Source organism: Cynoglossus semilaevis, chromosome 9, assembly GCF_000523025.1.
Source record: "Cynoglossus semilaevis isolate Cse_v1.0 chromosome 9, Cse_v1.0, whole genome shotgun sequence".
NCBI lineage: Eukaryota > Metazoa > Chordata > Actinopteri > Pleuronectiformes > Cynoglossidae > Cynoglossus > Cynoglossus semilaevis.
This window is the reverse complement of record NC_024315.1, coordinates 8,103,003-8,123,370: the sequence shown is the minus strand read 5'-3', so window position 1 is coordinate 8,123,370 and position 20,368 is coordinate 8,103,003. Positions and strand designations below refer to the sequence as shown.

The 20,368-nt window shown below is 40.6% G+C and overlaps 4 protein-coding genes across 8 annotated transcripts in view; 2 read left to right on the top strand and 2 right to left on the bottom strand.

Annotated features, from left to right (window-relative positions):
* The first annotated feature begins 104 nt into the window (after positions 1–104).
* zbtb5 (zinc finger and BTB domain containing 5) lies at positions 105–6,312 on the top strand. Of its 3 annotated transcripts, none has more exons than XM_025058674.1 (4): positions 105–532; positions 1,526–1,739; positions 1,888–2,727; positions 2,937–6,312. In XM_025058674.1, the coding sequence occupies exons 2-4, from the start codon at positions 1,530–1,532 to the stop codon at positions 4,092–4,094; spliced, it is 2,208 nt and encodes a 735-aa protein (XP_024914442.1). In that variant the 5' UTR covers positions 105–532; positions 1,526–1,529; the 3' UTR covers positions 4,095–6,312. The 3 variants fall into 3 exon arrangements, with proteins under 3 accessions (XP_024914442.1, XP_008315196.1, XP_024914441.1); XM_008316974.3 differs by having other exon boundaries at positions 130–871; XM_025058673.1 differs by having other exon boundaries at positions 133–419.
* A 157-nt stretch (positions 6,313–6,469) lies between these two features.
* On the bottom strand, positions 6,470–8,991 carry grhprb (glyoxylate reductase/hydroxypyruvate reductase b). Its single transcript, XM_025058676.1, has 9 exons — positions 8,767–8,991; positions 8,403–8,536; positions 8,232–8,304; positions 8,003–8,119; positions 7,723–7,811; positions 7,532–7,636; positions 7,289–7,424; positions 7,067–7,197; positions 6,470–6,967 (listed from the first exon to the last, which is right to left on the bottom strand). The coding sequence occupies exons 1-9, from the start codon at positions 8,931–8,933 to the stop codon at positions 6,846–6,848; spliced, it is 1,074 nt and encodes a 357-aa protein (XP_024914444.1). The 5' UTR covers positions 8,934–8,991; the 3' UTR covers positions 6,470–6,845.
* An 819-nt stretch (positions 8,992–9,810) lies between these two features.
* On the top strand, positions 9,811–18,500 carry uba6 (ubiquitin like modifier activating enzyme 6). 2 transcript variants are annotated; one of them, XM_008316969.3, is made up of 32 exons: positions 9,811–9,902; positions 10,418–10,459; positions 10,948–11,042; positions 11,133–11,161; positions 11,269–11,363; positions 11,468–11,579; positions 11,807–11,887; positions 12,071–12,193; positions 12,304–12,427; positions 12,600–12,703; positions 12,793–12,855; positions 12,982–13,058; positions 13,184–13,250; positions 13,332–13,475; positions 13,570–13,716; positions 13,802–13,882; positions 13,971–14,048; positions 14,145–14,326; positions 14,456–14,561; positions 14,658–14,747; positions 14,845–14,925; positions 15,023–15,151; positions 15,232–15,283; positions 15,413–15,476; positions 15,593–15,662; positions 16,135–16,206; positions 16,295–16,418; positions 16,508–16,701; positions 16,813–16,940; positions 17,023–17,110; positions 17,202–17,296; positions 17,397–18,500. In XM_008316969.3, the coding sequence occupies exons 2-32, from the start codon at positions 10,419–10,421 to the stop codon at positions 17,536–17,538; spliced, it is 3,078 nt and encodes a 1,025-aa protein (XP_008315191.1). In that variant the 5' UTR covers positions 9,811–9,902; position 10,418; the 3' UTR covers positions 17,539–18,500. The 2 variants fall into 2 exon arrangements, with proteins under 2 accessions (XP_008315191.1, XP_016890707.1); XM_017035218.2 differs by having other exon boundaries at positions 9,831–9,902; positions 10,389–10,459.
* A 223-nt stretch (positions 18,501–18,723) lies between these two features.
* polq (polymerase (DNA directed), theta) overlaps positions 18,724–20,368 on the bottom strand; it is a 15,662-nt gene continuing 14,017 nt past the window's right edge. For both annotated transcript variants that reach the window (XM_025058671.1, XM_025058670.1), the window contains exons 35-37: positions 20,239–20,340; positions 20,011–20,117; positions 18,724–19,613 (exon numbers count right to left, since the gene is read on the bottom strand). In XM_025058671.1, the coding sequence (XP_024914439.1) occupies positions 19,500–19,613; positions 20,011–20,117; positions 20,239–20,340 (323 nt within the window). In that variant the 3' untranslated portion in view covers positions 18,724–19,499. The remainder of the gene's footprint in view (positions 19,614–20,010; positions 20,118–20,238; positions 20,341–20,368) is intronic.

Here is a 20,368-nt window from a genome sequence, read left to right as displayed (position 1 = left end):
CTAAATCCAGTTTTGTATGCTTTGATGTTGTCAGTTGATTTAGAAAAACCGGAATGCTAGTTTTTTTTTTTTAATCAACTGTCAACAACAAAGTAAAGTAAAATGTAAAATTTGATAATTTGCTCAATATAAAATAATTGAAAAAGAAAATAAAACAGTTATTGTTAGATTCAATTGTGTATTAAACAGCTTTCGTTTTGGTATATTCATTTTTAAGGAAAAAAGATGACAAACATTAACTTTAACATTTTTATTTCGCTCTGTAAAACTAATGTAATGGTTTATTTTAATAAATAGTCTTCTTGTGCAATTGCAGGAAGTTGCGGGAAAGACTCAGCAGCGCCCCCTGTGTCTGTATTACAGAAGATCCTGTCGCTAAGGCGAGGTCACGGGCGGAGGAGAAAGCACAGCGCCACCCGGTGAGTCTGCTTGGGAAAGCAATGTCTGAGTGGGAGTGGGAGGATTTTTTTTAGTAAAAACAAACACATCTAGAATCCCGGCAGGATTCGGGATTATTTCCGTTACCGTCCCGGTTAGTTCACTCTGCACGAGGACAAGGAAAGAAGTGTGTTTTACGGGGTCAAAGTGACTGGACATCGCGGTCAGCAGTCTGCTGTAACCGGACTGGGCAGGAACAGTGGGCAGACTGGGCTGTCCGCGAGAGATGTGATGGCGTAAAGCAGCCGGAAACTGTTATCTGGTTAACATGGAATAATAAAAGGCTGTTTAGTTTTCGAAAACCTAGTGCATTTTACCGTTGCTTTTTTTAACAGCCAGCTCGTGTCACTAGCTAGCTAGCTAGCATTAGCCACACGGTCTCTCTTCTCAGGGCCCGTTTGTGTTTTCAGATATTGATTCAGGGAAAATCAAGGTTTGTTTGTTGTTGTTTTTTTTTTACATTTTTTAATCTATATCACATCACCCTGTACATTATCCTGCCTTCATTAATCTGGATATCGGAGCAGATTATAATGATCTGAATAATGACAGACAGGAAAGACAGCTGTTTGACATAGTTTGTCATCATTCTAGCGCTGACTGTATTAACAGGACGTACTTTGTAGTTGTAACTTGCAGCTCAGAATGTGTCATCGACACTTAATATTTCCATTTAGATGGCATGTCTGTGTGTGTGATGACACTAATTACTGATTATCTTATCCTGTCAAAAATAATTATTAAATCTTGATTTAAGGAACACCGGTAACAACGGCACTGTACATCTCAATAGAAGTAGTGCACAACCTACGATACAAAAATAAGTCAAGAAAAGTCCTTCAGGGTTTGGACTGAAAATATTATTAATGATGATGATGGTGGTGGTTGATTTTTAACCAAAGTGCCAGTACAACATCTAAAGTTAGTGTTGATAAAGTTCTGCCACTGTTTACATTTATTAATATTATTATTTTTAAAATATCTAGGGTTTCTTGGAAAATATATTGTGCATTAGTTTAAAACTCATTCAATTCTGTCCACTAATAATTTTGACTGTCTTCTCACCTTTGCTGTCTTGTGTCCTCAGGATCATGGATTTCCCAGGCCACTTTGAACAGATTTTCCAGCAGTTAAATTACCAGCGAGTCCACGGCCAGCTGTGTGACTGTGTCATTGTGGTGGGGAGTCGGCACTTCAAGGCCCACCGCTCAGTACTCGCGGCATGCAGCACACACTTTAGAGCCCTGTTTACTGTAGCAGAAGGAGATGCGAGCATGAATATGATCCAGCTGGACAGTGAGGTTAGATGAAGTCTGAAGAATAAAAACCAATATAACATTGAAACAATTGAAGCAATGCTTGAAGTGTTTGCAGCAGTCAGACACATGTAACAATACTCAACTCCTGTTGTATGCAGTTTAGTTTGAACTGCTGTTTGTGTGATTACAGGTGGTGACAGCTGAAGCTTTTGCTGCTCTGGTGGACATGATGTACACCTCTACACTGATGCTGGGGGAGAGCAACGTCATGGACATTCTTCTAGCGGCGTCCCACCTACACCTCAACAACGTGGTCAAAGCCTGCAAACACTACCTGACCACACGTACACTGCCAATGTCTCCCTCTTCTGACAGACCAACGCACCACCAACCTCAGCAGGACCAGCAGAGACGCAGGCAGCAACAGCAGCAATTAGCAGATTTAGCTGTAAACCCTGGTCTCGCAGCCAACGCTAACCATGCAGCAAACGCTGCCGAATCGAAGCTGCACCGCTCCTTTCTGCTGCAGCAGCTGGGGCTCAGTCTGGTGAGCTCTGCTTTGGGTGGGATGGAGGAAGATGGGGTGGGAAATATGGTTAGCAACAGAGATGTGGGACAGAGGCCCTCTTTCCCGATCCGACGCTTCCACAAACGCAAACCCTCTCTGGGCCTGAGTTTGACAGACGAGAGACCCAGGCAGAGACAGCGCTCTTCAGCCCCCGAGCTGGGTTTGTTAGGTGAGGGAGGGGTAAATACAGGACAGGAGGAAGATGCACTTTTGTCCCCAGACTCCCACAAGATGGGGGACGAATCAAAATTGGACGCAATCTCTGGTTTAGTAGGGGTTTCCCAAGATGATTCACAGATGCCCAGCCAGTCAGATGGTGGACATTGTGAGGGGGGAGACCTGGGGAGAATGCAGGGTGGTGTAAGCAAAGAAGAAGACATAGATGACCAGGAGCACCAGGACAACAGGTCAGAGGTGAAGATTAAATCTGGGACAGAAGAAGAGGAGATGGAAGAGCAGAAGGTATAAAACACAACTTTTACACTGAAGTGGGTGTAAATCTGCACAGTAGTAAATTAGTAGTATTTGAATATGTTCAATGTCTAAATCATTTTTATTTGTTTGGTTGAAAAGGCAAAACAAAAGACATTGTTGTATAAAATCCTCTGAGCAGATCTGCTAACTCTGTTGTTGTACTGTACTTACTTGATTTTACTCTTTGTTTTCCTCAGGTGATGGTGAAACGAGAGCCACTCAGCTCCCCTGAACCCACAGATGAAATCAGCGATGTGACATCACAGGCCGAGGGCAGTGACCCGGCAGAGCCTGGATGTCAGGAAGAAGAGGAAAAGGTGGAGCTGAGTCCAGAGAGCAGTGACCGCAGCTTCACCTCTGAACCCCAGCCCAGCTCTGACTCTCTGCTACAGCCAAACTCCCAGCTCCTTATCAAGTCCAACATAGGAGGAGGAGTAGGAGCAGCGTTTGGATGCAGCAGTGGATTAAACAGCAAACCTGGTTTTAGTATTTCTAGCTTTCTTAACCCTAAAGATTATGGAAGCAGTGGGCCAGGGGCTGGTGGAGGGGAAGACGATCTCCCAAACACAACCACTGGGGAAGCAGTTGCGCATCACTTTCTGCTAAGACATGAAGCTGCTGGTCCGTCCGGCTGCGCTCCGTCTATTCTGCAGTCAGGTTCACTCAGCAATGAGAGTCGTAGCAGCTTTGGGGACAACTTGCAGCCTGATTCGTTGTTTCTTCATCCCATTCACAACAGCTTGGGAGGCCCAAGAGGAAGTGGAGGAAATGTGAGCGGAGTACGTGGAGGAGTAGATCCCTTCAGTTTGGACTTCCAGCGATCCAATCTAGGGCTTCACTCTTTGGGACGCCCCCCACGTGGCGCAGGAGGAGCTGCCTCTGCCTCTCTGGCCTACCCAGGCTACAGACGTATAGCTCCAAAAATGACTATAGGTGGAGAAGGAGGAGGCGTCGTCGGTGTTAACCAGGATTCTGCCTCTTCCTCCTCGAGTCTGGCAAGTCCTCTGCTTCTCAACGAGAGTGGAGGGTATGAGATGAACAGTGGTAGGCCCACCTCCCTTCCTCCTCAACTCACCAGAGCTTCTGCAGATGTCCTGTCCAAGTGCAAGAAGGCTCTGTCGGAGCACAACGTCCTTGTAGTGGAGGGGGCAAGAAAGTACGCCTGCAAAATCTGCTGCAAAACTTTCCTCACGCTGACTGACTGCAAGAAACACATCCGTGTCCACACGGGAGAAAAACCCTACGCCTGTCTCAAGTGTGGGAAACGTTTCAGCCAGTCGTCCCATTTATACAAGCATTCCAAGACCACCTGTCTGCGCTGGCAAAACAACAATATATCCAATCCTTTGCTGTAGGACTGAGGCAGCTGCAATTAGATGAGAGATTTGGGCTCTTTTTAAAAATTCCTGTATTATTTCAACTCAGTTTGTTCTTTACATTTGCATCACCCTGCTCTCAGATAAAAACCGTTGTTAAAACTTGAATGGGAGAGAAAAAAAAACAAAATTACAAAAGAATCCAGTATTGATCATAGACCAAAGACAGGGATGACGATGTAATCATACATTTTTACTTAAGATGAAATTGATTTTGTCAAACTAATGTAAATACTTACAGCATTTATAAATGTAAGCATTATTTCACTAGTGTACTGACAGATTAGAAGTTCTTTCCTTAAGAATTACTGGGAAAGTATCATGAGATTCTCCATCAGTGTCAAACTATAGACTTGGTTCATCTATGCCTGGCTGTTAAAGCTGCAACACTAATGGAATTTTACTGTTTAAACTCCCTCCCTTGTCCCCCCCATGATGGGCTGGTGACCCGTCCAGTACACGAACGAGGACCAATCCCCTTGTTTTTAAATGATCATGTGATGCTCATACCTTTTTTTTGTTTACACTCAATTAGCTCATAGGTAGCCGTACAACACATATGCTAGGTTAAATATTACATATATAATGTTAAAGAATGCACTCATGTCTCAAACACACTACGTGTCTTAAACATGTAGCATCATACTGCAGAGCATTTGTATTCTCTTCTGCCCTGGTGCACTGGAGTACACCGTCTACATGATATAGGTCTATACTTACAACCACTGTCTGTTTAACATACTTTAGTGTTTTTGTACAAAAGCGTAGAATGAGTCATGCCAAGGTTGGGGTACTAGACTTTCTCATCAGCGGCAGCCCAAAGCATGCAGGAGGAGAAAAGAAGCTAACAGATTGATAATTGGTATCAGCAGATAGTCCAAGTCTCAGTATTGGTATTGGACGTGAAAAGGTTGTATCAACCCATCCCTACTAAAAACACTCTACAACTGTAGGATCCTACCTAAAAAAAACTAATAATATGCAGTGTGCTCTTAGTGTTATGTAATTCATGTAAAATTGCATAGACTCATGAGTGACATGAAACTCAATAAATGACATTAAAAATGTCAAAAGTGTTATTGCGGATACATATAATGTATGACGTTTAATGCCTGAACCGCCCCTTTAATTTATTTTTATAAAGGTTTAATTCAATTCAAAGTAGTTGTACAGTTTCTCTGGGTACTCTGGCTTAAAAACCTGCAGATAAAGTATTAGGTTTACTGCGATGGAGTGGTGAACTGTCCACTCCATTGAATAAGTGCTGGGATTGGATCCAGCTGTTTCCATGACCCCTAATAGGATTAAGAGATAGAGGATGAATGAATGAACATAGTTTTCAATGAATCAGTGACTAATTGTCAAAAACAATACGTGCTTGTAAAGTGGGCCTCTCTGTTTCTGTTCCATTAATACAGGATGTGCTGTACATGGACCTTACGTAGTTTCATAACATGAACGTAGCTTGAAGTGACCATGTACTTGTGTGTGCATATTTGCTGTCATCTAAGGTACGGAAAAGAACGTACGCTGAACCTCACTTGCGTTGAAGTGCAAGGAAGGAACTGTAAATACTGCATATCTGGTGTTGTTAGTTTCATATCATTTCTCTTTCAGAAGAGACAAAAAAAAACTAATGGGACAGTGAAAAAAAAAGAAATACACTGTGCATATGTTTATGACTGTACTTGATTTCAATGCTTCTACATTTTTAGTCTTTTTAGAGCCAGTTTGGTTTGTTACTAATCACTTCAGCAAATAGGCTTTTTGTAACCAGTTTCTGAAGTGCAGAAATCTTACTGAAACATTCTAACTTTGTAAAAGCTGAATTCTAATGGAACTACTCAACCACTTTGACATACAATTAGAAAGTAAAGATTCTAAGCCGGTGGATGTTGGATGGACAAACTTGAATATTACAAATAGTTCAGATGGACTTTGAGCAGAAATTCTAACCCTTACAGCATGGGTGTCAAACTCAAGGCCCGTGGGACACTTTCGATTCATAAACCATCCCCCTATGCGGCCTGTAACTAGATTTCAGTATAATGTAAGAGACTCCCTTGCTGTTAGTTTTTTTTGGCCCTTCAATGAGATGGCAGGGGCAACAGGGGCCCATAGCTCTTATGAGTTTGTGAATAAAGTATCATTTCAAGGTTTTATTGAATAAAACTGAAACGATTGTCCAACTCTAGTACAAAAGTACAAAACAGTTGAGGATTTGTATAATAGTCATAACAATCCTGGATAAAATCCAGAGATGATGATGACAGTCGTCCATTACAGTCTCTACAGTGGCCTGTTAGGAGAAATGCTGCTTCTATTGACGTGCACTGACTTGAATGACAATGCCAAACTTTGTAAAGAGCGTTTATTGATTCACAGAGTCACTGCCTTAACGCCCACTAGCTTGAAAAGCAGGCCTTTTTCTTTTTATGCAAAATCTGAAGGATTTTTCAACGCACACTTAAAGTGTTACCCTGATGTAAGACTAAATGTTGAATGGTGCTCAAGGCAGGAATGTACAGTATGTTCAATTGTTGTATAGACAAAATAAAAATAGGAAATGTATTTTGTTGCTTGTGTATTTACTGAAAAAAGAATGAATTTTATTTCATCTGTTAAATAACAGACCACAGAAAGGAACACTACACTGAATTTATTTTCTTTCAAACTACATAAGTGCAATTACTGCCCTTTAGTTGCCAGTCATCACATTGGAATCACAGGTCACAGCTTGAGCTCCTTGATCATTGGCTCACCTCGCAGACCACGAAGGAGATTATTAGCTGCTAGGGACGACATGGCGTTACGGGTGCTGTAGGAAGCACTGGCAATGTGGGGTAGAATCACTGTTTGTAGATAGAATTACAGAAAAAGACACATGCAATAGGTAAGAATTCAGGACTAGGTCACATTTGACACTTTAGCCATTAGTGAAAAAAGCTTACCGCAGTTTTTCAGTGTGAAAAGTGGATGAGTGGTAGGTAGTGGCTCAGGGACGGTGACGTCTAATCCGGCTCCTGCTATTTGTCCCGTGGACAGAGCCTCATACAGGTCTTCTTGGTTTACTACTCCACCTCTGATACGGCAGAAACAAAGTTCAAGAGCAAATGTGAAATCAGTTTTCAGTCCGTTTCATAATAGATCAGTGGACACATGTCTTACTGTACCTGCTGGTATTGATAAAAATGGCAGTATTTTTCATTTTGGAGAACAGGTTCTTGTTGCAGATCTCTTTTGTTTCTGGTGTGAGAGCGCAGCACACAGACAGGAAATCTGACTGCTCTGCCAGCTCTTCAAAAGACACTAGAACAAAACAAAAGTTTGTACATTTCAGATTTGTATTTCCATATTTAAGTAGTCAAATGATGTAAAACAGCTTCTGTTTGCCTATAGGGTATGGTACGCCGTACCATACTCCGCATTGATCAAACTGGCCAGCTCGGGTCTGGGGACAACGTCTGTGTAAATAAACTTCTTTACTTTGAATGGTGCGAGACGCTCAGCAATGGCAACGCCTGCAAAGACACAGTCATAGAGTAAAGGATGTGTTCGATAGTGGTGTAACATGTTGAGTCTGGTGTGTTGGATATTTTATACTTGCCAATCCTCCCCAGGCCAAGAATACCCACAGTGCTGTTGGCTAGCTCATGTCCACAGAGCCAAAGTGTTCTCCATGTGCCCCATCCACCACTGAAACATGAGAGTGGGTTCATCAGTGTGTACTTCTATGTTGCATATTTAGAACCATTTTAATAATGATTCTATTTTAGACAAGTAGTGCTAAGTAAATACAACAGATACAACCCAAATTTAGTGGTTATGTTGAAGTCGATTAGGTAACAACTCTGTGTGTGTGTGTGTGTGTGTGTGTTTTATATTACGTTTTGGCTTCATGTGTTGCCTCTATGAGTCTCCTGGATGTTGTGAGCAGCAAAGCTACTGTCAGTTCAGCAACAGAGTCTGTCAGAACATCAGGAGTGTATCCTACACGAATCCCTCTGCAGGAAAAAACAAAGACACAGACATTGTTTCGTGTTAGTTTATTATTATGCCCTTTTGCTTGTTTCATCATTCTGACAGTTTAATTTTCAAATGTTGACAATCCCTCACCTTGTCTTCAGTTCCTCCAGAGACAGATGGTCAAAACCCACCGACATGGTGCTAAGGACTTTCAGGTTTGGACCTGCAGTTGTACACAAACATACATGAATTGATTCAAAGTCTGTTCATCGTGTATGTGTGATTGTTCTCAAGATCAAGGTCACTGTGAGTCGCCCGGACCTGCAGTCTCTAACAGTTCTGTATCAATCTTCTCCGTCAGCACACACAGGAGACCGTCAACACCTTTGACCTTCTTGAGCAGCTCCTCCCGAGGCACCGGGACATCATCTGAGTCCCACAGCTCAAACTGGACCCTAGGACAAAAGAAATAATGAGTCAAGATCGATTGTGGTCAAATTTAGTGTCAGGTAAATTTTCTTAGAATCTGTTGTCTGCTGCAACACAGAAATGACCTTTGAGATATTAAAACTCAAAGGTTAAGTTATATTTTATAAGCCCATTGCTACAAAAAAACCCTACTAAATGTGAGATGTTTGCAAAAGAATAACTTTTGAAAAACATGAAAGAGAATTATGTGACTCACTGTCCAGATTCACGCAGGATCCTCAGACCCTCTGGTGGGATCTGCCTTGTGACATACACCCTTGGTAGGGTCGACATGGCTCTCTGTGTGGAAGTTGTTAGGGTTCCATTTAAGTTGGAGAGATTTAGCCGATGAAGCTGACGCAGTATTATGCGATTACACCACATTTCCAGGAGAATAGGTCGGTGGGCAGGCGACAGGATGATGAAGCACTTTGAAGATCAGAGTCTGTTTGTACATGTGCAAGGTTTTGGCTCCAGCTCAGTAGAGGGGAGGTTCCTACGTGTTTCTGACCAATGTGACACGAGGGAGGGTAACTCTGAAGTCTGTAGAGGATAACACCACTAGATATGCTTGTGTGTTACACCAGTACCTGAATGTTGGTCAGAAAGATGTCAATGTTTTACCTACTCTTGACCTTTGTTTCTTTGCTCGGGAGATACAGACACTGTTATGTGTTTTTATGTTGGAGCTCTCCAGCTGGAACTAGTTAATCACTGGTGTAATAAACATAAATAACAAGGGTACATTTCTACATACTGTTTCTAAAATACAGCATGTGTGCAATTTAAAAAAATCACTAACTTTGACCTTAAATTTATTTTAGTAGTAACTTAACTTAACTTAACTTAAAAAATATGTAAAAAGATGTGAGAAGTGGAAAATTTTAATTATATCATAATGAAAAAATGGATGCACACAGTCATAAATAACAATCTGTACAAGACAATGTAAAATAATTGACCTTTGTGGAGATTTTCTTTTGTATTTTGTCTTCAGAGTCATTGAAATGCTCTGGGTTTTTTCTTTAAATGTAAGTGTAAAAAAGGCTTTATTTTAATATCACTTATAAATACTAATTTTGGTCATATTGCAGCAAAAATAGCTTTTACAGAGCAAAAGAATAGCTAGAAATCTCTACGTTATCTTTCATTTGTTGGCTTTTTTTACAGAAACAGGGACGTTCTTACCATCGTGTCCAATCATTTGTAACTACAGTAGTCTGAATTAAATATGTGAAAACTGTAACTTTATCACAAGCACAGAGTCACGTGAACACAGTAACCCGGAAGTAGTCGCTGTTTTCAACTAGTCACAGCCATTCATTCGCTGGAGCTTGTCGTGCGCACTGACAGGTGGCTTCCTATTCTATTATTTTCAACATTACTTACGGTTTTTCTCCTTTACACTTATATTATATTGTTTCAGACAAGCTTCAAATACAGGGAGTTTTATGTATGCCAGACCACGTGACATAACTTTTAAAGACCTAATGACAAGTGTCTTCACCGGCACCAGTGACAGGGCTAGCTAGCAGTAGCAGCTAATGATTTCTCAGCAGATTCATAAAACAGCCAGGTTTCTGTGTTAGAATGATGCTAACAGCTAAAGCGTGGCTGTTTCCAGTTGTGACTGTTGTACTATAAGACAGTCTCTTCATTCTGGTGGTTGTAAGTTTAACATTGCCCAGTGGAGGTACACTTACTTAGCAGCTTGGCTAAGTTACGGGAGGGCGTTGGGTTAGATCACTGCCCGAAACACTACCAACGATTTAATGTTATTATCGTAATTACGGCTTGTGATTTGATGACTGAAACAGTTATTATAAATATATCCACCAGACACTTGAATCCTTGTTCTCCCCTCCCAGAATGGCTGCAGACACGATGGAGATAGATGACTCTTTGTACAGGCAAGTCTTCCGTTTGTGTTATCTCATTAAATGGCTTGATATGTCATATTAAATGTTGTGAAGATAAATAATTTACAATGATGACCTATAGAGACCTACCAGGTGGGACACACGCAGACAAAAATATCTGTAGATTTGAACGAAAAACTCATGTCCTTAATTGTAATCTGCAGCAGACCAACATGGAACGTGGTACGTCAGTAATTGAATTCATAAAATAAAACTCACTAGTTTTCTGCTGTAATTTCAAGAGAGTTAAGTTAAAACAGAATGTGTTATGTACATCCAGCCGTCCATTCATTTATTTATTCCCTGTCACAGTGTAGTCAATCCAGCAAATATCATGCTAAAGGTACCAGTCCATCCAAGGACACAAAATCTAAATCATCTAAATTACTGCTTCATTGAGGATGGATTATAAAAGGTAGAAGACATGCAGATGTCACTAGTGCATTACATTTTATGAATTTTGTCTTTTTGCCTTGCAGCCGTCAGCGGTATGTGCTGGGAGACAGAGCCATGCACCAGATGGCTCAGTCATCCGTCTTTCTCAGTGGCATGGGTGGACTGGGAGTAGAGATAGGTGATGACCTACAAATGACACTGAATAATACCACATATCGTAGTTTTTAATTTTTTTTTATTTTAATTATTTTTTTTCTTTGTTTCACAGCTAAGAACATTGTCCTTGCTGGTGTGAAGGTATATCTTGTAATTTATTTTCCTCATTAATTGTTTTTGGTTTTTAAAATGGTTTATTCAATATGCTGAAAACCTTACACTCAACAGCCAGCTGTTTGTATTTACAGGCAGTCACGCTTCATGACGTAAAGCAATGTGAGACCTGGGATTTAGGATCGAACTTCTTTATTCGCAAAGAGGATGTGTTGAGTCAGAGAAAAAGGTAATGCACACCTGCTGGCTGTAGACGGTTGTCCATTCACACAGATGTTGTCCTGTCATCGCTGTCTCTCTGCGTTTGTCCATAAATCTCTTCTGTATTCTCAGGGTGGAGGTTGTGTGCCCTCGGGTGGCAGAGCTAAACCCCTACGTTCACGTTGACATGTCTTCCTCTGATCTGCATGACAACACAGATCTCACATTTCTCAGCAGATATCAAGTAAGTGATTTCTTTAAAGAGGTTTTTGTTAGCAATAAATCAAAACTACAAACATTTGGCATGATGTTAGATTATTATTGAGGAGATTAGGAGATGCTAACAACCTCCATTTTTAGTGATCAATTTTACATTTGCTTACGTATTCGTTAACAAAGTGTAGTCCATTGATAAAGAGCATTATGTTAAAATCATATCACATCTACTTGATCCTTTCTCTTCTTCTACAGTGTGTAATTCTAGCTGAAGCCAGATTGAGTCTACAAAAGAGAGTGAATGAGTTCTGCCACTCACAACAACCGCCCATCAGAGTAAGTCTCCAGTTTAGAGCAGGAAATCCTCATCAACAAGTGTTCCAGTGGTTTGTGTTTGTATTACAAAGAACTCTTAATGTCCTGTAGATCATCAACAGATGTGAAGAGCAAAATGTCTTTCCAGTGATTCAAACCTACCAGAATGTATCATAATTTGTGATGGATGTGTTTTTTCTTCAGTTCATTGGTTGTGACTCATATGGCATCTGTATGCGGGTGTTTTGTGATTTTGGGGATGAGTTTGAAGTGTCTGACGCCACAGGAGAAGAGCCCAAGGAGATCTTCATCCAAAATATTACTCAGGTAATGGAACTGTTTGTTTACTCAGTTTTATTAAATTAATTTAATCTAACAGGTTTGTGAGAGATTTAATCTTTGAACATCTACCATTGTTTGGACTTGTGTCTCTTCAGGACAGTCCTGGAGTTGTAACCTGCATGGACAACCAGCCCCATGGCCTACAGACAGGTCAGAGCATCGTCTTCAAAGAGGTTAATGGCATGGAGGAGCTCAACGGCATGGAACGACCAATCACAGGTATCACATCAGCATCTCGAAATGTTGCAGTTACACTTAATATTTACCAGAGCCTAAATCTGTAATATAAGTATATATAAGACGTATTAGAAGCCTAACTGATTTGTAAAACAAATATTGTTTTGAACTGTTTATGGTTGGTGACACTGTGTTTTCCTCTGTGTGCTGTTAGTTCTTTCCCCTCACAGTTTTGCAATAGGAGATACAACACAATTTAATCCATATGCACATGGAGGCTTCTTTGTCCTGGTGAAAACTCCAAAAACCTACAGATTTGTAAGTGACTACATGTGACTACAGGTTCAACTGATGAATGTAAGTCAAACATATTTTTCAGATTTGCTTCATTTGAATATGTATTTCAGGAAACCATGGAGATGCAGTTATGCGATCCTCAGGTTCTGATACCAGACCTTAGTAAGCCTGAGGTAAGATTGGAACAAGTACAAAATATTATATTCCGCTACTTCTGTTCAGCTCTAATTTCCAGCACTCTTAACCTTTTAAACATTCCTTGTTCTCCAAATTCTTAAAAAAAATGATTCCTGTTCCAGGCTCCACTGCAGATCCATGCAGCCATGTTGGCACTGGACGCCTTCCAGGAACAGCACAGTAGACTTCCCAACATCGGGTATATAAAATATGTTTTTACTCCTCCGTCAGTACTGTATGTACTCAGAAGTACAGTGGATAATCAGCATGTCTGGTTTTATTGTGCTCAGATGTTGCCTTTATCCTTGTATCTTGTGTCAATAGGTGTTTACAAGATGCTGATGTTTTACTCAAGCTAGCGGAGGAAGTGAATGCCACTTTAAAGAACAAAGTGAGTTGCTCCTACCTTTGTTAATTACACCTGCCTTTTCTGGAGATGCCCTCACATCTCTTTTCTTCTGTTTTATCTCAGGCTCCAGTTAATGCGGAGTTGGTGCAGTGCCTCTCCAGGACAGCGAGAGGAACACTTCCTCCGTTAGCCGCAGCTGTAGGAGGCCTCGCCAGCCAAGAAGCTCTGAAAGCCATTACAGGGAAATTTGCACCATTACAGCAGTGGGTAGGTAGTTAACACTGAATAAATATAAACATATAGTGTAAATGGTTTGATAATGGATTTGTTTGTTGAGAATGTGTCACTTTTGTGTTTTTAGTTTTACCTTGATGCCACTGAAGTCGTCCGGCCTCTTCAGTCATGTCCTGCAGAGGAGTTTTTACCCAAAGGCGACCGATATGATGGGCTACGAGCTTGCATTGGTGAATCAATGTGTCTTGAACTGCACAAGCTCAGGGTTTTTATGGTAAGACTGTCTGTTCACATTGATAGTAAATTGTTAAAGTGTTTTTACTGTATTTGGGTAATCCAGGCAGTACCTTCTTTGGCAGGTTGGCTGTGGTGCCATTGGCTGTGAGATGCTAAAGAACTTTGCTCTGCTGGGCGTTGGATTGACCAAAAGTTCAGGAGAGGTCAGAGGTTCAATCCTCCTTCATTTTTTCTGTGTTTCTTCAGCGTCAATCTGAATTTACTCATAACTTTTCACTCGCCTATTTTCAGGTGTGCATCACAGACCCAGACCTCATAGAAAAGTCAAACCTCAACAGACAGTTTCTCTTTCGACCACATCATATTCAGGTAAACACGCGGTATTCATTTGAATACATTTGCCTGCATGTGGGGGATTATTCAGAGCTCAGTCAGTGCAACCACACACCTGTACTTTTATCACAGAAATCGAAGAGTTCCACGGCAGCAGAAGCCACACGTGAAATCAATCCAGACCTGTGCGTGGATTCTCATCTCAACAAGGTGTGTCCGGCTACTGAGAACGTCTACAGCGACACGTTCTACTCCCGCCTAAACCTCGTGGTCACTGCACTGGACAACGTGGAGGCCCGTAGATACGTAGACAGGTGGCTGCAAATCACATGATCAGTACATTGCTAATTTTTGTTGAGCTGGGATTGAATCCAGATTTTCAAATCAAATTGTCCCGGAGAACAGTTACATAGATATATATCTGCATTGTATTTAAATTTCAGTCGCTGCGTGTCCAACGGAAAACCTCTCCTCGACTCAGGCACCATGGGGACAAAGGGACACACAGAAGTTATTTTGCCAAATTTGACAGAGTCCTATAACAGTCATGTAAGTGTGTGTTTGACACACCATCAGGTTCTTTCTGGAATTTTCATAGTTCATAAACAACAGTTCTTTTACATCATGTCTTTTTAACTTTTGCAGAGAGATCCACCAGAGGAGGAGATACCTTTCTGCACTCTCAAATCTTTCCCTTCTGTTATAGAGCACACAATCCAGTGGGCGAGAGACAAGGTTGGACTGGAGATCAAACAAATTAGGAAACATTATAGAAAACATATGTTTCAGTGTTTATGTCCTAATTTTTATTATTTTCCCTCGATCTATGTAGTTTGAAAATGCTTTTGCTCACAAGCCTTCAATGTTCAACCTGTTCTGGCAAAATCAATCCTCACCTGAGTTAGTGCTACAGGTTAGTCTTTTCCAACTTTTTGGTCTTCCTCCACTCACAACAGTTTATGTTAAGGAAAACAAAATTATTTTGTGAAACCTTGTTTGTTTGTTCATAGAGAATGCAGGCAGGTGAAAGCCTGGAGGGTTCATTCCAGGCCATTAAACTACTAAGCAGACGACCCAGCAAGTGGGAACAATGCATTGCTGTCGCTCGACTTAAATTTGAAAAATATTTCAAGAGAAAGGTAGGTAAATATACATAATACTAAACATGCATTAAAGAAATAATACATAGGAACGTTAAATTTTTTTCTTTTTTCTGCAGGCCTTACAGCTTTTATACTCGTTTCCTCTGGACACTCAGCTAAAAGATGGCAGTAAGTTCACATGATTCAGCTTTTTGAATATTCTGTACAAATGTGATGTTACTTAAAAAAACCCATACTGACCATATAAATGTGCATAAAGGCAGGATCTATAGTTCAGTTTTTAACTGTTTCCCCTAGGTTTGTTTTGGCAGTCTCCAAAAAGACCTCCAACACCCATTGATTTTGACTTGAAAGATTCTTTGTGAGTGGTTTTCTTTCTTCCCATTATTGTGATTATAGTTGTTATTTTTAGAAAGTTGGTGTTCCTGTGTTCTATTTTGATATCTAACTCACTGAACCCTCCTCTGTTCCCATCAGGCACTTTGATTTCATCGTTAGTACTGCAAGGCTCTTTGCTGAAATATACAACATCCCTTATTCAGAGAAGGTAGGTCATAACAAACACAGAACCTGGGGCCCTCTGGTGGTTTATAAAGTTACACAATATTTGAAAATTATATTAATTTAAACTGGAACTTTTTGCATAAATTATTTTTTCTTTAAGTTGTAATGGTCTTAGTTCCTGGAATGAAATGTTTTGAAAGCCAGTGCTAATAGCTATAAGCTAATGAGCTATTTAGTCCAAAAAGGTATATATGACATACACATACCGTAGTTCATTGAACTTTTTACAATTCAATATGTCAGTGTTTCTGAGTGTATCAGTAAGTGCTTGAAAAAGAGCCAAAATATGTCGTGATGTGTGAACAACAGTGACTTATGTTAAAGATTTGTCAATCAAATTGATGGGCAGTGTGTGCTGAGGAACTGCAGCAGCTAGAATTACACTGCCATCGTGTGGTGAAATGGGAGAACAGCTGAGATACACATTTACTGACAGATCTGTTTTTTATTTCCAGGACATCTCCAGAGAAGCCGTCACCAGAATTCTCTCAGATGTGAAGATTCCTGAATATAGACCATCACAGAAAGTAGGGTTCTTCACTTATGGTTTGACAGGATTCTTACCTTTCAAAGAGGAAAACAAGCCTGTTGATTGTTTTTGATCTCTCATCATAGTATGTGGAGACGGATGAGACGGCTAAGAGGCCTGATCATACCAAGATGCCTCAGAGCAGTGAGGAGGAGAGGGAGGCCTTTTCACAGCTGCAGCAAGCAATCGATGCTAACTGTGTCACACCTGGTATTCAAGAGACCAAAGTTAAATAACACCATCATGTGCTGTGGTAATGACATCACAATGACATCAGTCCTTTCACTTGCCTGTTGTAGGGAATTTACAGATGCACCCACTGCAGTTTGAAAAGGACAATGACAAAAATGGTCACGTGGATTTTGTCACGTCAGCTTCTGCACTTAGAGCAAAGATGTATGGCATCGAGCCTGCTGATAGATTCAAGACCAAACGCATCGCTGGCAAGATCATCCCCGCCATTGCCACGGCAACAGCTGCAGTGGCCGGACTGGTGAGAGACTCAGTCCAAACAATGATCTGAAATGACTTAAGACACTTTATGCTACAGAGGTATGTTAATAACATGCTGTTATACTTTTGTCATTTATTTTGACAAACCCAGGTGGCCCTTGAGCTGATCAAGGTAGTTGGTGGCTACGGCTTTGACATGTTCAAAAACTGCTTCTTTAACCTGGCCATCCCTGTGGTGGTGCTCACTGAGCCTGCACCGGTGAAACGGACTCTCATCAGGTATGAGGGGAAACACTGTTGGTTTCTGTCGCACGTTGTTTCATTAGAATGCTGAGTGACCGTATTTGACAACGTTTTGCAGAGACAACATCTACTTCTCTATCTGGGACTGTTGGACTATTTTTGGCCAAGAAGACTTCACACTGTCCGACATGATAAATGCAGTGAGGGTGAGAAACACTGTTGGTCTAACAGTCAAACAGAGCTATATCTATGTTTATGTATTTCTTACATCAATGCTGTTGCTGCTTCTGGTAACAGGAAAAATATGGAATTGAACCCACAATGGTTGTCCACGGTGTGAAGATGCTGTATGTGCCTGTGATGCCTGGACACTCCAAGAGACTGAAACTGACGCAAGTGTCTTAACTCAAAAGATGGAACCAAGAGAAAAAACATTTCTTCTAACCTTTTTAAAGAAAAAAAAAAGTTAAAACTCTGTCTGTTTCTCTGCAGGATGCAGAAACTGATCAAGCCGTCAGCAGACCGCCGCTATGTGGACCTGACCGTGTCATTCGCTCCAGAGGCAGATGATGACGAGGACCTCCCCGGTCCTCCTGTCAGGTACTACTTCTCCCGCCAAGGAGAGACGCCGTGACACCTTTCCAGATGTCATCCTCAAACCTACTGTGTCCTTACTTCACTTTCATGTAAATTATTGTGCCCCAATAATCCGGGTGGGGATCAAGAGCTTCCCCCATAGGATTCCAACTGACAGGGGCAAAGCTCCTGACCCCTGTGCTTCAAAGAGCAAGAGAAATAAACAGCACTGGACCCAGTTTTTCTAGCCAGTGGAACACATGTCTGCTGGAGTAGCACTTACTCTGTGCCTGTGTACATATGTAATTTCTCTGTTAGGGTTTTCTACTCTGTTTAAACGCACAGCTCTGCCTGTGTCAATGCCTTAAAATAATAAACATCTTTCTGTTTGTGGCAGTAAGTCTGACTAAAAACATTGTTTACAGAAATCTGTCTACTCCCAAAACAGAAACCTCATCTGTGGCCTGTAGGAAATCAAGTTTTGTTTTCAGAGTTCTCTCATATTTTATTACAGAATTATGTTTTGTCCCTAGCTCTCTCAAAATAGGAACGGATTTGTTGAACTATTGCAAGCTACAGTGGCTCAGTTAAAAAATGGCAAAGCCAGTAAAGAAATTGTTACTGATTGTTTTCTTTTTTTTTTAGTAGAAATCCAACAATTTAACAAACACCCCTATTTTTAAGGTTGAAATACATTTCAACCTTAAAAATAGGGGTACGCTTTGCAACACAAACTCTTTCCTAAAGAGGCACCGCTGTTTATGTTAAGCCAATCACTGATAAAAAAAAATAGTAAGAAATTTTTGGTACATTCAGTCACATGTACCTTCAGTTTATTTAACAAACTCCACATCAGTCTATGGAAATATCAGAGCCAACGCTGCAAATAAAATGGATTTTCACGTAATCATTTTACGCAGTGAATGCTCACTACCTGAAAACATTTTTGAATGATGGTGGTTGACATTGTCCTCACATCATGTGTCTGGAATTGTTTCATGTAAAAGCTGTTGACAAAAATAATCATCTCTGAAAATCAGTGAGCTTTCTTTTTGTTCTCATTCACTGATGTGCACAACGTGTGTTGCACTTAACATTATGGACAGACCAAATGCACTGACCTCTACGCTCAAATACAGACATTTGGTAAACTGCTCCTAAATCAAGTAAGGGTATAAGTTAATAAGTTATTATAAACATTTAAGAGCTACATAAACAGAAGAGATTGCACTCTTAGTTTTTCTTTTTTTTTTAAAGACCCCTTGTTATTATTTGCGTTTGTTAACAACTGTGTGATCATGACCTGTATTTGTCTTGTTTCTCATGTACGTGTCAAACGCATGAATGCCAATGTTACTCTGAATAGAATCTTTTATCATGAGATTATTGAGATCCGATTGAAGTCACTTAAAAAGCCCCCGTCCCCTTTCATCCCTACAAATAATTCAAGGTCTGTGCTTGTCAACAGAGGAGGCAGAATTCATTTTGCAGAGAAATTATCCATCATGTTATCAGTGCTTGTGCAGTGAGTGTTTTAAGTGTAAATATAAACAGTGTTAAAGAGATGGAATGATGACGATAAACGTTGCTGTGACAGGGACGCGGCAACCAGTGATCCAATAAATGTGAGATTTCAGGTTGTTGTCAGAACTGAAGCTGCTGTCTTTTTTTCCCCCTTTTCTTCATCAAAGTTCATTATTAATTGAAGTATCACTTGCACCCACTTTAAAATACAATTTTTAATGTATTAGAAATACAGACAAATTCAACCAATCGCATTAGGTTGTGAAATAAATAAATTACAGTTTATCATATGTTTCTCACAAAAATGTAATTTTTACACCAGAGACTTTAATAATAAATACAAAATAAATACTTCATGTTGTAGAGCAGTCATTGCCTTAGGGTTAGATTTCATTTGTCAATAATATTCATTTTAAAAAACAAATCCTCACACATGATATTAGAGATCTGATTACTGATTTAAAAAGTTAGTATTTATAAATGCTACATACTGGGTTACAGGTCCAGGTCCTGCAGGTTCCCCCAGCTGGGTCCCACTTTAACTTTAGCCTTGAGCTTTACATAGAGTTTAACAGCTGACTCCATCTCCCTCTTCACAGTCTGAGCGACCTGACACAGTGTGGCGAGAATGACGGACACAATAATTAATGTAAAGAAAAATGTCTGTTACTACACCAACACCATCTCCTGTTACCAGACTAACTGATAAATGTCAACCCCAAATGTTCATGTACAACCTACAAATTATTTTTGTCATCTGCAAAAAAATTAGTGTTTTAGATTTTTAGGAGACAGCTCATAGTGGGCATGCAATACCTCCAGTTATTGTCTTTTTTTTTTAAGGTTTTTCTTTTTTTAGGAATTTGTTTCCGTACACAATTGCGTTCCAGGGTAATTCGGACTTCCACTCTGTATGACCAGGGTTTGGTTTTATTATGAATAAGACGCTCTAATAAATCTGTTTTTTGACCAATCACTGAAGAACCAACAGAAAGTGAATAAATACCTGTATGAGGTCTTCCTCTGTGGTTTCGTAGATAAGTTCATCATGCAGCTGCAGGACAAAGTAGGCTCCTCTCAGGTGAGACGTCCCAGTTCTGCGCCGCCTACTGGCTGTAAAGTGGATAGCACCAGAGTCAGTGGTCTTTATTTGTACTGTGATTCAAGTGATAACTGTTTCATGTTTTTCGGTGAAGGATGGTGTGTGTGTGTGTGTGTGTGTGTGTGTAGTCACCAGAGTGTGTGTGTTGGTGAGACAACGGAGCAGCAGGATACATTTTTCGCAGTCGCCTCTGGATGTTCACTGTGGCCAGTTTAACAATGTCTGCTGCTGGACACTGGAAAGGGGTGGTTACTTGCCGTCC

Excerpts from the sequence above, each read along its gene's own strand:
- zbtb5 (XM_025058674.1), top strand. The coding sequence starts at position 1,530 with ATGGATTTCCCAGGCCACTTTGAACAGATTTTCCAGCAGTTAAATTAC. Across the intron at positions 1,740-1,887 it reads TGATCCAGCTGGACAGTGAG|GTGGTGACAGCTGAAGCTTT; the intron begins GTTAGATGAAGT and ends GTGTGATTACAG. Across the intron at positions 2,728-2,936 it reads AGGAGATGGAAGAGCAGAAG|GTGATGGTGAAACGAGAGCC; the intron begins GTATAAAACACA and ends TGTTTTCCTCAG.
- grhprb (XM_025058676.1), bottom strand. The coding sequence starts at position 8,933 with ATGTGGTGTAATCGCATAATACTGCGTCAGCTTCATCGGCTAAATCTC. Across the intron at positions 8,120-8,231 it reads CTGGAGGAACTGAAGACAAG|AGGGATTCGTGTAGGATACA; the intron begins GTGAGGGATTGT and ends TTTTTCCTGCAG. Across the intron at positions 7,812-8,002 it reads GCAACACATGAAGCCAAAAC|TGGTGGATGGGGCACATGGA; the intron begins GTAATATAAAAC and ends CTCATGTTTCAG.
- uba6 (XM_008316969.3), top strand. The coding sequence starts at position 10,419 with ATGGCTGCAGACACGATGGAGATAGATGACTCTTTGTACAG. Across the intron at positions 13,059-13,183 it reads AGTAGACTTCCCAACATCGG|GTGTTTACAAGATGCTGATG; the intron begins GTATATAAAATA and ends TTGTGTCAATAG. Across the intron at positions 16,207-16,294 it reads AATATAGACCATCACAGAAA|TATGTGGAGACGGATGAGAC; the intron begins GTAGGGTTCTTC and ends CTCTCATCATAG.